Source organism: Rhinolophus sinicus, linkage group LG12 (assembly GCF_036562045.2).
Source record: "Rhinolophus sinicus isolate RSC01 linkage group LG12, ASM3656204v1, whole genome shotgun sequence".
NCBI classification, from domain to species: domain Eukaryota; kingdom Metazoa; phylum Chordata; class Mammalia; order Chiroptera; family Rhinolophidae; genus Rhinolophus; species Rhinolophus sinicus.
The window spans coordinates 59,584,271-59,599,078 of NC_133761.1; the positions used below are offsets into that span (position 1 = coordinate 59,584,271).

Genomic DNA, 14,808 nt, shown 5'->3' on the forward strand with positions numbered 1-14,808 from the left:
AGCAGCCCAGATGAGACCATGTGTACTATGGGCTGTGGGAAGCAGATCCCTAGGGGCTGGAGGGGGGGCGGCGCAAGTAAGGGATGGACATATTATCAGAGACTTTTTTTAATATTTGAAAAAATAACAGTGTAAGGATTTGACAGATTTCATAAAGGCAGATAGTGGGTACATGCTAGGAAAAACAGCAAAGGAAGAAAAACAAGGCAACTGTCAACTTTAGGAGAAACAAAAAGGAAATTCAGCAGCACACAGTTTTCACATAGTTATATCCGTATTTACGATTGATTACTCAAAACTGGTGTCATAACTAGAAATAGGCGGTTGGGGGCTTCAAAGCAGCTAAATTTACAGTAATAGGAAATCTTTCATGTCTAAAATCAACCACAGAATATCAGCATTATCATATTTTTTAAAAGAAATGCATAAGTACGAACCAAAAGAAAAGGCTAAAGGAGTTGACAGTGGTTTCTCTGGACAGAGTTTCGGGGTTAGGACAGACGGGACAAGACACTGCCGATTTTAAACCCTTTTTTTTTTTTTTAGGGGCTTTTAAAAACTGCATGTATGCATTTGATTTTTTTAAATATTCTTCTTTAAAGTAAAAGGCACAATCCATACCAAAGGGGAAATATGTTAGTCGTACGTTGTCAGAGGAAAGTGCAGTGAATAATTTGTTTCTGGGTTTGTCGGTAATTACTCCAGATGTCACTTACAACTACGAATAAGTGTCCATTCCTGCATCAGAGGTGGAGTCTGACCTGCCAGGGAGCATCGCTTCCCATGAACTTACGAAATGTCCCAATAGGAGCATAGACAAAGCCTATCAATGTTGTCGAGGCTGTTTATTCCCAGGCTTTAGTACCGCACAGCCGAGAGAATATGCAGATCTCGTAGAGGGTACCAGAAAATGTGCCCTTTCAACAGAAGCCCCTTGCCTGCCTGCCTGTATCTGGTGTGGTGAACGCACACCGTGGGCAAAGACCTTACCATCTCAGCCTGTTTCTGCACCTGGGACATGAGAATAACCTTGGAAGCCTTTTGTGAGGACAGGAAATAAGACATGCCACGTGTCTAAAGAGTGCTTGGGACACAGAGGTGCCCAAGATGACTGTTCCTGAAAAAAATAAATAAATAGCATTTGTAGTAATATGAATAATCATTCCCTAGGACCGTGGTCTTTTCGCAGTCTCTTTGCCATAGGGCTCTCTCCATCTTCTCCTGCTGGATGTTTACAATGAGTTTTTCTGGTGAGCTTGCGTGCAGAGCACTGCCGAGGGCTGGGGACATAGCTAACCATGTAACTCCTGTTGAAAGGTGTCGCCAGAGAGGTCAGTAGTAAGAGTCCAGCGGATGCACTGTGGGGTGGGCCAGGCAGGGCGAGGCAGGGGGGAGAAGGGAAGGGCTCCACCGTGCAGGGACGGACGCCATTGTTGAACGTGTTCTCAGCCAGAATCCAATGCGGTCAAGGTACCTTCTACTGATGCTCCAGAATTCACACCACGGGCTAAGGGAGGCATAGTCAGAGTATATAATATTCTGTTTTTTTTAAACTCCAACAATCAGAAGGTCATAATTTGTTGTAATGATGCTATAATTAAGTTGTGGTAACGGATAGCATTTGTAGATTTTATAACCAGAATTGATTTCTACAATGAATACAGTCCCAGCAGTTTATGTTAACATAATTAAATGGAAATTTAATTCTAACTGAGTTTGCTTATTAAATTGAAAATTACTGGCTTATGAGCACTCTTGCATTTCTGTCAGAATTGGTGTAAGTCTAGAATTACATGAAATATCCATTAAAAGAACGCGTATTTCAGGCTCCGTTGCTGGTGGCGAATCCATTTCTCAGAGCACATGCAGACTGATGAAAGTGAGAGCCCGGGCTTGCAGCTCGGCTCAGGCTAACTCCTCTTCTCTTTCCTCTGCAGCCATTGGTTCAGCCCTGGGGCTAGGACAGAGCACGGCCAGGTAAGAAACATTCGAATCCGAAGGCAATTCCTCAGTCTCTTTCAAATATTTCACTATCTCCCTTCAGCCTAGTAGGTCAGCTTTATGGTAAGGATGCAAATCCCAGTTTCCTTAGAAAACAGTTAACTATACCCAGGCCTGAGTCACTGACCAATTGGGTGCGCCTCAGTAAGCATCGGCGTTCTCCCTGACTGCCACCTTCCTCGGTCACGTGTGTCACCTCCAAGAAAAGACTCTGGAACTCATTTTTGTGTTTTTCCCAGAGTTGTAGTACCACATAGTACATCTGCTTAAAACATGAATTTGTATTAAATGTGAGACCAGCCAGCAAGAGAGTATTTTTATCTTTGAAGTTTAAAAGGTGGCAAATAGTTTCTCACAAGTTTATATTTCTAGATGAGTTTATTTTTTTAAATCTCGTATTAGTATACATGGCAGTACAATGATTACTTAACAAGAACTTGATATTGATTTTAGGTAAGTTTACATGTACAGTTTACCTATAAAGTAGTTTACTTTCTTTGTCCCTTGAATGCACTATTTCTCTCCCGGCAGCATGTGAAGGCAATTTGGGGCTTAAATTTTTTTTATCAGTTTTAAACCACATATATTTTAGGCTTTGCATCCTTCCTAAGCTTTTTTTTTTCATTAATGATTATAAAAGTTATGTTTTTAGGTGGGTCAAAAATATGATATGTAAAAAATATCTTTAAATAATGGGAATGATAAACTTCAAATCCACAGGGATCATTTCTTCTGGGGGGCAGGTAGGCAGGTAGGTAAAGAGGGGGTTGGGCTTCATATCGTAATTGGAACCACTGCCATATTGGTGATGTTTAATTTCCTGAGCTGGGCAGCAGCTTGCTTGCATAGGCCATACTTCCTCTTATAAAAGGAAGGTGTCGAGTATTTCATTATAAACTATGCTGGAGTTCTTAACACACATGAGCCTAACTAACAAAAAATGTCTTGTGACAAATTTAGTTTTAATGATTTTTTTTGTAAACGTGCCTTTTTCCATGCCCTTTTAAAGGATACTTCTCACATAGTAATAGAACATGTACCACTATTTCTAAAGAGTTGGGAATTAACTAGGCTACATGGATGATGTATTCATCTTATTATTCAGAATGTAAAAATTAGAGTTTCTGTTTCCCAAATGATTCAAGTCTCTCTGTATACGATGCTTTCACTAAGATACTGCTTCTAGTAGTAAGTTACATTGGCACATTTTATTGCCCAAAATACAGTTTTTTTTAAAGCCCCTTTTCTACCTTTTAGAATTTGAGAAATACTACAGTAATGTTATGAATTTGTGTTTCATAGTGGGTTGCTTCCAGCCCACTTTTATTTCTGCAGTTAAAAATTAACTAACAGCTAATAACATGTAGATAAGGAAGTTCACCAATTCCTTTTCTTATAATTTTTAAAATCTTTTCGATCAATTTTTGAATCAGCCTTTTGCTTAAACTTCAATACACCAGTTCAGATTTTTATCTTGACTATATAGATGATTCATGAATAAACACAGTTGATTCTTGCTCTTTGCGGTAGCTCTGTTCTGCTAATATAAAGTTGATGCAAACACTGAAATAGCAAATCCAGAAAGCCCAGCTTCCTGAGAGCCTCTGGTCACAACGTTGTCGTTAACTAATCGATTCATAACCTTGTTTGATGTGTGTTTCTGTTTAAAGACACCTTATTTATTACCTATCACTGAGCTCACGACCAGTAGCACTGTAACTTATTCCTGTAGAAAGCTTACCTAACACACGTATTTTCTCGGTGAGGCCCTTCACAGCTTTCTTCCACTTCTTCACCACTATGTTTGGGGACCACTTGAAGCAATGGAATCACAAACATGAGCACAAAACTACCAAAAAAGAAAAAAATCGTAGCACTACAGAGACCGCAGGAAAGACACTCGTGTGCAGTATGAAAGCTGAAACAAAAAGGCAGAACATGACCTTGTCAGACCTCAGCTGGGAACGTAACGCTACAAGGGACGCACACTTTTACCAGTCTGCACATATCTGCAAATGCAGAAGTGCCAGAAGTGTTGATTTTGTCATGACAAATTTTAGCAAATAGACAAATTTGCGAATATGAAATCTGCAAATAATGAGGACAGACTGTATATAGGTGTGTATAAAATACACACACAGGCTACTGACATTTTGAGGGATAAAATGTTCTTAGTTCAGCTTGGACGTAACTACAGCACAGTAAACTGTTGGCCAAACCTAGGTGCAAGTGAAGAAATGTGAGCCCATGAAGAAGTATACAACTTTCAATGTACTGCTGAATGAGTGACTGTTAGCATATATGATCACCTCTGATTTTTCCCAACTCATAAATTTAAAGAAATAATATTGTTATCCCCACTTCTTTTGAATCCCACCCCTTGCTACTGTCCCTCATTTTATAATTTCTCTTTCTTTCTGTCCTTTTGTGTTAAATGTCATTTCTGTTGACATCATGCATACTCATCCTTCTTTTATTACACACTTAATAAATACCTATTACCATCCGCCATTATCTACTGGGTACTCGCCATTTTTGCAAAAAAGAGGTATATGTAAAAATAGCATAGCTTTTCCCCTGACCTTAGGGGAGGAAAGAATAATTACAGTTTGCTGCTAGATGTTAGAGACCACCACAGAGAGGCCATCGTGAAGACCACAAGGGAGAAAGAGCAAAGTCAATACATAAGTGGAGGGAGGGAGCGAGAGGCAGTGAGAGGCAGCGATAGGAAGCATTGGGTGTTTTGGGTGGGTTTTTTTGTTTTGTTTTGTTTTGTCTTTTTAAATTCTGAGTCTTTTCCTCCTTGAACATCTAATGCTCTGACATTTTGACTGAGTTTACAAGTATCTTAATGAGTCATAGATCATAGTTGAGGTACTGCTTAGTTTTCCTTTTTAAGGTTGAGGACACCTGGAGGCTGAGTGTGCAGAGACTTGAAATTGTTTTGTAGATGCTGGAGGAGTAACCTGAAAAGTGGCTGCCGATATAAGCACCGCTGAGCGCGCATGCCTGCTGACTATCAGGGAGTAAGAGAGCGTCGCTGTGGAATAAGGCTTCTGCTCTTTGCTGCTTCCTCTAGTGTTAGGAACTTGACACTTTCAATAGTCTTGCAAATGTATCAGGAGTAGCCACAGAAATTCTTAGCTTTCTTTCCTTTTTTTTTTTTTTTCTTTACTTTTTTGTATTAGTTTCAGGTGCACAAGACAAAGCAAAACTTAGACATTTATCATTAAACCAGGAAGAGAAGAGTTCCTTGTGCAGAATGGTTCTTACTTTTAAAGCTTTCTTTCTTTAAGAGTAAGAACCATTCTGCACAAGGAACTCTTCTGTTCCTGGTTTAATTCAGCCATTCGTAAAATTGTGTCCCTTTGGTAAGCCTCACATCATACTAGGTTTTGTGTTTATGGGTTTTAATATCATTCTTACATGAGTCATTTTTAATATACATCTGCAGGTCACTAATAAGGGAATTGTACCTCCGTTGGGCCTAAGTCCAGCAATCTGAAAGTTGGAAGGTAAGAAGCACTTCGCACCATATTCAGAAGTTCTGTATTTAATCAGAGTTGACGTTGTGGAGTCAGAATCCTGAAAAGTGACCTCACTTGTGACACTGATAGCAGGTCAAGGAAACAGAAAATGTTACCAATAAGAAGAATGCAATGTTTCACAAAAGCTCCTCAGCTATATACTCTTGCTGATTAGAGCAGAGCTTAAGGACTCTCGTCTCTTTGTATTGTGAATTCATGACCAGGTCCCCTTCCTCACGTTTTAGTGGTTGGAACATAACAAAAGCATGTTGGGGCTCTTCCAAAATCAAATATATTTTCTATTCTAGTAATACTCTGGATTAAGTTTTTTTGTCTTTGTACCTTAAAAGATGTAGGTTTCCATATTAACTAGTTAAATTCATGACCCAGACATCTATCTGAGCATATATATATTTATCTGAGCTTGATTGTAAATTTGCAAAGTTACTACAAGATTTATAATTTTATTGCTAAAGTGAGATGGTTTTGTGATGGCTTCTTAATAGAAGTGCATTATATGAAATAATCCCAATATTTGTCTTCTTATATACAAAGCCCATCAAAACTATAAATCTGAGGCAGAAAAGAAATCCCACATGAATCTAATGAAAGGAGCTCAAACGTCAGAGTTCAGAGAAGGTGCTGTCTCATTTAAATTCATCGAGGTGGTAGCCTCTCTGAAAACTAGCCAGACCCTTGTAGGCGCAGCCTAATATTTATTTTGGTCATCATAGTTAACGTTTTTTAAGACTAAACTACAGAATTATTTTCTTATTTCAAAACATTGTGTTGGGGATATTGAGTTCTTTGCTTTAGCTGTTTTAACATAAACCTCAGGAATAGTGCTCAAATATCTGTCTTTTATCTGAAAATTAGAAAAGTCAGTTGACTACTGCCATTAATTTAAGGTGGAGGCAGAGATTTCATCACATCACCTCTAGCTATCTGTGTCACAAATGTTGGTTTGTATATATATATATTTTTTAAAAGGCACTAGACCCAGAAATGCCAAAGCAATTAATTTTTTTTTTATTTTCAGAAACAATTTAGTTGTCATGGTACGAAGTGTTTCTAAATTGAAACACTTTCAGATTAATGGACTTAAGATAAATGGTTGCTATTTTCTATACGTAGTAATAATGAGATACGGCTTCAGCCACGTATCAGATACTAGATCTCGTTCTCTATTTCTTTATCTCATTTATTCATTCATTCAACAAATATTTATTGAGCAATAAAAAGAAATCCCAGACACTGTGTTTAGAGCTTGGATGTACAGGCCAAATGAATAACAGAAGTAAAGGGCCAAAGGTGAGTGAGAACATGATACACGCCCCAAACTAAAAAGTTCAATATGGCTGAGATACAGAACTTAGAAGAAAGTAGGTTGGGTTGGGGGTGGGAGGAAGTATAATACATTATGAGTTTAGAAATGTAATTAAATCATGAAGGGCCCTGAAAGCCTTGTGCAAGATTGTGGGGTTGATCTGAAGAGAGTACTGTAGTCAGACCTGATTTCAGATTAATGGCTGTAATGTGGAGAACGGTTTAGCTGGGAGCAAGGCTGGAGGCAGGGAGGCACTAGGGGGCTGTTACAGATGCGAGCAAATTGATGGCCCGGACTAGGGTGGCGAAAGTGGGGATGGAAAGAAGTAGATATTTAAGAGAAATTTAATATGTACTTATTTGGTTAAGACATTCCTGAAAGAATGAATGATCTAACCACATTCCTGGTGATCTAATGGAGGTCTGTTCCTTCTCAAAGATGGCCAAATATTGCTCATAATTGACTCTAAGTGATGTCATTAAACAGTTTAAAGGAGTTATTTCATGAAAAGCCATGGATGCTGATCAGACAATACCCACCAATAGACAGGCTCATTAACTGTAATCATAATTGTACAATTTTTCAATTGTAGCATTTTCAAATTATAGCATAATTTGTACCATTTTTTAGCACTTCTTACATTCGGTTCCTAGTGCCAAGCATCTTACATGGTTTATCTCACTTAACACAGCAGCCTTACACGTAGATATTAATCTCCATTTTACAGATGAAGACTGGGACTCAGAGAGGTTAAGTCCTTTGCCTAAGGTTGCACAGCTTGTCAATGGTGGGTTTCTTATAAAAACCACGTGAGTTGTTAGGGGCACAGTGGGGATTAGAACCCAGGTCTATCCTGCAGTCTTAGTTCTAAGATTTCTATTTTCGTTAGGGTTAACTTCTGAGATGCTGCACAACTTTTTTTTAGCCTGCTCTTGTATATAATCATTTTCTGCGTAAATCACCTACAGTTTGAATGAACACATAGTAAAGAGTATTGACTTGTTTTTTTGTTGTTGTTTTTATTCTTTGAAATAAAGTGAAGTGGATGGTGAGGCATTTCCAGAAGGCAACCAAATATACATATTTTCTAATTACCTATTTCGAAGCTAATAGTTTATTTGAAAAAGAATGCATTAGATGGGTGTCTTCAACATGTTAGGCCGGTAAATACAGACAAAACAATACCAGAATTTTTGGTCCGTGTAAGTGGCCAAGCCCCCAAACCTTGAGAGCTGACCGCAGTGGTGGAGGCCGTTGGTAAGAAGGGAGGGGTTGGTTATGTTATTTCACCAGGAATGTTCCAGAGAACCAGGGTTAGAGCCATGGTCGAGACCGCCTGCTCTAGGCTGTGTGATAACTGCCTGCCAGGCGGCGAGGCTGTCAGGGAAGCACCCCATTGCCAGCTCTTACTAACATCTTCGCAGGACGGTCAATGGCATATCTAGGAAAAGGAGTAGTGTTTTAGAGAAGCCAGTAGGAAACTAAAGTGATGCAAGTGAACAACTAGTGTCCCTTTGAATGAGAAGAATACTTAGTTCTGCTTGCAAAATAATGTAATGAAAATATTTTTGTTTCCACATCTTTGTCTTATCACTTTGGCTAGCACCAGCTTCTGAGAGATAACCGAGCTGAGAGAGGACACAAGAAAACCTGTTCTGTGAAAACAGCCAGCAGGTAAGCAATTCAAAATCACTTTTAATCGTGACCCTTAAATCATGTGCCATTTTGTCTGTACCAGTGGGAATGCGCTGACTTGTAGCTGGGTTGCCTTTTGTTCTGAAGAGCCAGCTTAAAACATTGTATATGTTGCTTATAAGAATACACTTCAGGATTACTAGTAGTGAGTAGAAAGATATCATTTTTATGTGTATTTTTAAAAGCTGGTGAAAATAAAGAATGAATTTTTAAAAGAAAATTATGATCTCTCATAACTAATTAATTTTAGATCAGGATTTAGAATACTTATTTTTTTTAATTTCAATCCTTGTCCCCAAATGTAAGGGGCACTTAGACCTCGTGAAAGAGCAACATGTGCTTCTGTTCTTATATAAATGAGTATATATGAGTATAAATATGCTCCTTATTCTATGTAATGAGTATACAGAAAATACGCTTATTATAATTGAATATATAGGAAATATGCTTCTTATAATATATAAATGAGTTTATAAAAAATACGCTTTTTTAAAAGGGCTTCTAGGTTCTTGCTCATTTGATATTGCTGAGTCAATGTTTTCTTTTTTTTTCTTTAATACAAAGAATTTGCCCAAGTTTATTGTTTTAGATGATATAGTTTCCAAGTTTACATGTGGTGTTTCTGAAGACTTAATTTTTGTTTAGATGAAAGTGCCTATCAGACTATCGATCAGGTAGACTGCCCTGAGATTTACACTTAATTCAGTTTTAAACAAGACGAGACCACTGAGCTCAGCAGCTACTGTTGCATCCCACCGTGTCCCACGGCTTGTACGCTGACCACTGTGTCATAGTTCCCAAGCAGGAAATACAGCTTTAAAGCACCATGTTGTACAAACTAACCCCGACTAATAACCCACAGGATATCTGCAGAAGTAAATGCAAATCCTATCTAGCATACCTAATTTAGACAATCAAAAACTGCCAAACATATAATAAGTGACAGTCACAGAAAACCAATGTATTTACCCCTAAGACTGTCAGACCCTAAAATTATAAAATACAAATTATAATCTGTATAAGTTTTATACAGGTTATAAATAACTATGGATGAAATGTTTATAGAAATAAAATGAACAGGCAACAAATCACCATTAGAATTAATCAGGCAGAGTTGAATAAAAATCATAATTGTTAGACATTAGAAATATGATTTTTAAAGAGACAGTTAGTGAAGTGGAATCACACAACTGAAGAAATAGGCCAGAATATAGCATAAAAATATAAGAAGTTGGGGAAATAAAAGAGCAGTAAAGAGACACAAGAAAGGTCTGAAATACGTTTAATCACAGTCCTTGATGGAATGTATAGAAGGGCTGGGAGGGGAGGGAAGAAAAACTTATTTGAAGAGATGTTGGCCAAGAATTCCCCAAACGGGTGAAAGTTATAAATCCATAGATGCATAGACATAAAGCATAACATAAAGCAAGCAGAATAAATAAAAAGAAATCCACACCTAGTACTGGACTGTAGTACACTAAAAAGAAGGGGAGATTGTAAAATAATCCAGAGAGATAGGACAGATTATCTACAAAGGGGCTCAGTGCTGTATTTGTGAGGAGCTGGGAAACTTGATGGGATGTGGTGACATTATGTCTTCACTCCAGCCCCTACCAACTGGGAGTGAGGAGAGGGAGAGAGAGTTTTCCTGACCAGAGGAATTGTTTTGTGAGGTCAGGTATGATGACTGTAGTTTTCTGGTGCCAGGATTCATTTAATGAATCATTTAATCATTGATTCGTTTAATCCCAGTCATTGTTGGATTGGGCTGACACAGAAGACTGGCCTTTCCCCATACTGCTGCCTGATAGGACAAGAGAATAAGACATTTGAGAATAGCCTGTACAAAAGGAAAATAATAGTGGATTACTGATTCCACCCGAAGCAGAAGTGTTGGAACAAAAAGTTAAAAAATGTTAAATAAGCATAGTAAATATTAACTAAAAGAGATACAGGAAGATATAACAATATGAGGCAAGAAATAGAACACATAATTAAGAACCAAATACTTAGGTCTTTTTCAGTTTTTCTCAGCAGTGTTTTACAGTTTTCACTGCATAGGTCTTACACATATTTTATCAGATTTCTCCCTAAGCATGTCATCAAATTTTTGATGTATGAAAACATTGCTGAGAGAAATTGAAGACGACCTACTTAACTGGAGAGATATACCTTGTTTGTGGGTCAGGAGACTCATTATTCTTAAGATGTCAGTTCTCCCCAAATTTAACTATAGATTTAATAAAATCCAAACAAAAATCCCATCAGGCTATTTTATAGAAATTGACAACCTAATTCTAAAAGTCATGTGGAAATGCAAAGGACTTAGAATAGCCAAACTATTTTTAAAAACAGAATAAAGTTGAAAGGCAAACACTACCTGATTTCAAGACTTATTTTAAAGCTACAGTAATCAAGAAAGTGTGGTATTGGTGCAAAGACAGACAAAATAATCAATGGACTAGAACACAGAGTTAAGAAATACACATACACATGTACAGACAACTGATTTTTGAGCAAGTACAAAGGCAATTAATTAATGGAGAAAAAAAAATGTTTTCAACAAATGATACTGGAACAACTGGACATCCATTGGCCAAAAAATGAACTTGGAGTCATACTTCATACCATACAGCAAACTTAACTCAAATGGATCTTACAGCTCAATACAAAACATAAAACTTTAGGAAAACACAAGATAAAAACATTCTGACCTTGGATTAGCCAAAGACTTTTAGATAGAATCCCAGAGCATGAGCCATAAAAGAATAAATTGGTAAATTAGACTTAATCAAAACCGAAAACTTCTGCTCTTCAAAAGACACTTTAAGAGAATGAAAAGATAAGCCATAGACTAGAGGAAAATATCTGCAAATCATATGTCTGATGAAAGATCCATATCAAGAATATATAAAGAACTCTAAAAACTCAGTAAATCAACTCAATTAAAACCTAAGCAAAAGTTTTAAGAGCCACCTTGCCAAGGGTATGTGGATGGCAAATATGTTAAACATCACTATTCGTTAGGAAAATAGGAAGTTAAATCACATTAAGGTGCAACATACAACTATTACAATGGTCAGAATGAAAAAGGCTGACTTACACAGTGTAGAGGAAACAGAATTGTTACAGAGAATGTAAAATAGTGCACACACACTCTGGGAAATAATTTGGAAGTTTCTTAAAATGATAAACCTAGACCTACTATACGGTCCAGGTGAATACTTACAAGACTTGTATACAAATATTCTTAGCAACTTTATTCATATTAGTTAAAAGAAAGAGAAGAAACAACCCAAATGTCCATCGACCAGTAAATGGATAAACAATCTGTGCTATATTCACACAGGGGAATAGGAGGCAGCAGCAGAAATGAATGAAGAATTGATAACACATAACACGTTTATATAAAATTCTAGGAAATGTAACGCACAACTACAGTTGTTGAGTGGGCGTGGGATGAGGGTCAGGGAGATGACAAAGGGGCATCAAGAAATGATTGGGGTGATGGGTATCTTCATTCTCTTGATGCTGTAATGGTTTCACGTGCATGTGCAAATGTCAAAAGTTATCAAATTATACCCTTAAAATGTGTGCATTTTGTTTGTGTCAATTACATCTCCGTAAAGATCTTTAAAAAAAAATTATTTTTTGAATAAAATCCTCAGTAGCTTTTGATTTCATTCCAAGTGGAAGCCCAAGTCCTCATCTTGGCCCAGGAGGCCACGTGTGATCTGGCCCCGCCCTTCTTTGCTTCCTCCCTGACTTCGGCTCCTCCCACTTTTACTCGTATTTGTCTGCTCCAGACACAGAGGCCTCTACCCTGTTCCTCCAGAACACACACAGCCTCACGTCTCAAGGCCTTTGCACTTGCTACTCCCTTTGCCCAGAACACCCCCTGCAACTATCCGTATGGCTTGTTCCCCATTTTCTCCAAGTCTCCGTTTAATGGAAGAAAGGCCCAGGCACCACCAGTGCCATCGTCCTCTGCCTTACTATCTTCCTTATTGTCCCTATTACCCCTCCCTTTAAGCTTCCTGAGGACAAAGCCTTTGCTTTACTCAATGGCATAGCCCCAGTACCGAAAACAATCCCTGATCCATAAGCCGTAAGTACTTGTTGGAGAAACTATTTGTAGAAGGAATTTAAAATGGAGTCTCCAGCAGTGCAGTGCACTGTTGGGTCCTTGCCTTGGCCTCTGTGTGCAGCCTCTGCAGTTAGAGTGCTTGGCTTCTAATCCTGCTTGCACCACCTACTAGCTCGGGGGACCCTGAGAAAAATACTTACCTTCTCTGTTCCTCAGTTTACTTAACCTGTAAAAGAGAGGAAACAGTAGTACCTATCATGTAACATTGCCTTAGGAATAGATGAGTTAATGCCTATAAAGCATTTGCAATGTAAGAGCTCAAATTAAAAAGCACGTGTTATTAAAAGCACGGTATTGTTATTTCCACCTGTGCATTTCCTGAGTACCTGTTAAATTTTATTTTTTATCATACTTTGCTTGTACATAGTTTAGAATGTCAACTCTTTCTGTAAGATTTCTAACAAAGTACAGCAGGCCCCAGCCCTATCCTTCCCCATTCCCTAATTTCACCCTCAAAGGAAACCACTTGCAAGTCTTTTAGCTATTTCTTCTAGTAATGACCTAAATGACTATTTCTTAAAGTTTAAATTTGGTGTTATTGACTTCCTGCTGTGTGCCCCCCCCCACACACACACCCCATATCTGCATTTCTTTCCCTCTTTCTCCATAATGGTTATATATCATAATATTCAGACCAGATCGATATTCATGGTTTCCCTTAATATGATTATATATGTAGATATTATTCATGAATGTCTAACTTTTCTGTTGTTGTGAAGGTTATTGTCTGGTTTTTATTTTTCTTTGTTTTCTATGTGCCCAGCCCCAATTCCATAACCACCCCTACACAGAAGTGTACCTCCTCTCAGTTCTTTTCTTGGCGGCGCCCCTCTTGGATGCCCCCTTCTTTCAGATCCATTCTGGACTGTTCGCTGTCTGGACCTGTTGCACAGCTGACGTCCCGCGCTCTCTCTTTACTGTCGTCCTGGGTGTTTCCTTCATCTACTCGGTGGGATTTCCTGTTCCTGGATCCCATACCATTCTCCATCCTGAGCTTTCTGAGACAGAGAACAGGCAATGTTAAATTTGTGGAACTTTACTTGTCTGAAGATGTCTTTATTCTAGTCTCATATGGGTTAATTTAGCAGCGAGGGAATTGAATTTTGGTTTGGAAACCATTTTGCCTCAGGTTTTTGAAGGCATTCCTTCCATGTCTTCAGTTTTCAATGGTTGCCATTTTCTCTGTTCTCCTATTATTTGGATGTTGGTGTGCCCTCAAATATCCACCAATTTATTTTTAACTTTTCTTTTATATATTGTCGTCTTCAAAGATTTCTGGGAAGTTTTATCATTGTTATGTCCCAAATCTTTTATTGATTAAAAAAAAATTTCTCTTATACTTTTCATTTCCAAGAGCTCACCATGTTTCTTTGAACATTCCTTCATATGTCCTCTTTTTCTTATTTATGGATGCTGAGTATTTTCTTGTCTCTATGAGGGAATCAGTTGTATCAGGCACAGGGCAATTTGTAAGGATTAACAAACACCCGGAGAGAAGGATTGACTCAAGTTTAGTTTTTGTTTTATTGAGTGCAAGACAAAAGTTCTTCACCTTCTGTATTTATATGCATTTTCCTGTGTTCCTCTCTTGAAAGCCATTTCTCTCTTACTATTTTTAATATCATCTTGACTTTTCTTACGCCTTTTGGATGAGTGACTGCACTTCCCTTTTCTCAACTTGTGGAAAGTATAAAGGTTAGAGAAAAGAACTGTAATGCATTAAATCAATGCATTTTAGGATCATTTACTCCCCAAAATACCAGGCAGGTAAGAAAAGATAAATGCACAGTGGTCTGCTGTTAATGACTCAAAGCTGAGAATCGGAAGTGCATGACTGCCGCATGCCCTGGGGTAGGCATTCCCCACTGAATTCTGAATGAGTGAGGGCGCTGCAGGCCCAGCGTTCGCCTTCCGAGCAAGTGTGGTGCATGTCTCCCTCAGCTCCACACTGGACTTTCCAAGATCTCCATAAAAGGGCTTTAGGGACCTATTTACCAATGCCACTAATTATAATGCAATTCGGTAGTTTTCTGGGGGTCCAGTTTGTTGTATTTCTCCTTTTTTTCCACATCCACTGGAATGTTCATTGAGACTCTTTAAAATAATGATGG

The 14,808-nt window shown here is 38.2% G+C and overlaps 1 protein-coding gene across 1 annotated transcript in view; it reads left to right on the forward strand.

Annotated features, from left to right (window-relative positions):
• GPATCH2 (G-patch domain containing 2) overlaps nucleotides 1-14,808 on the forward strand; it is a 146,945-nt gene that overhangs the window by 100,640 nt on the left and 31,497 nt on the right. The window contains exons 7-8 of the mRNA XM_019743007.2: nucleotides 1,938-1,977; nucleotides 8,459-8,529. Coding sequence (XP_019598566.1) covers nucleotides 1,938-1,977; nucleotides 8,459-8,529 — 111 coding nt within the window. The remainder of the gene's footprint in view (nucleotides 1-1,937; nucleotides 1,978-8,458; nucleotides 8,530-14,808) is intronic.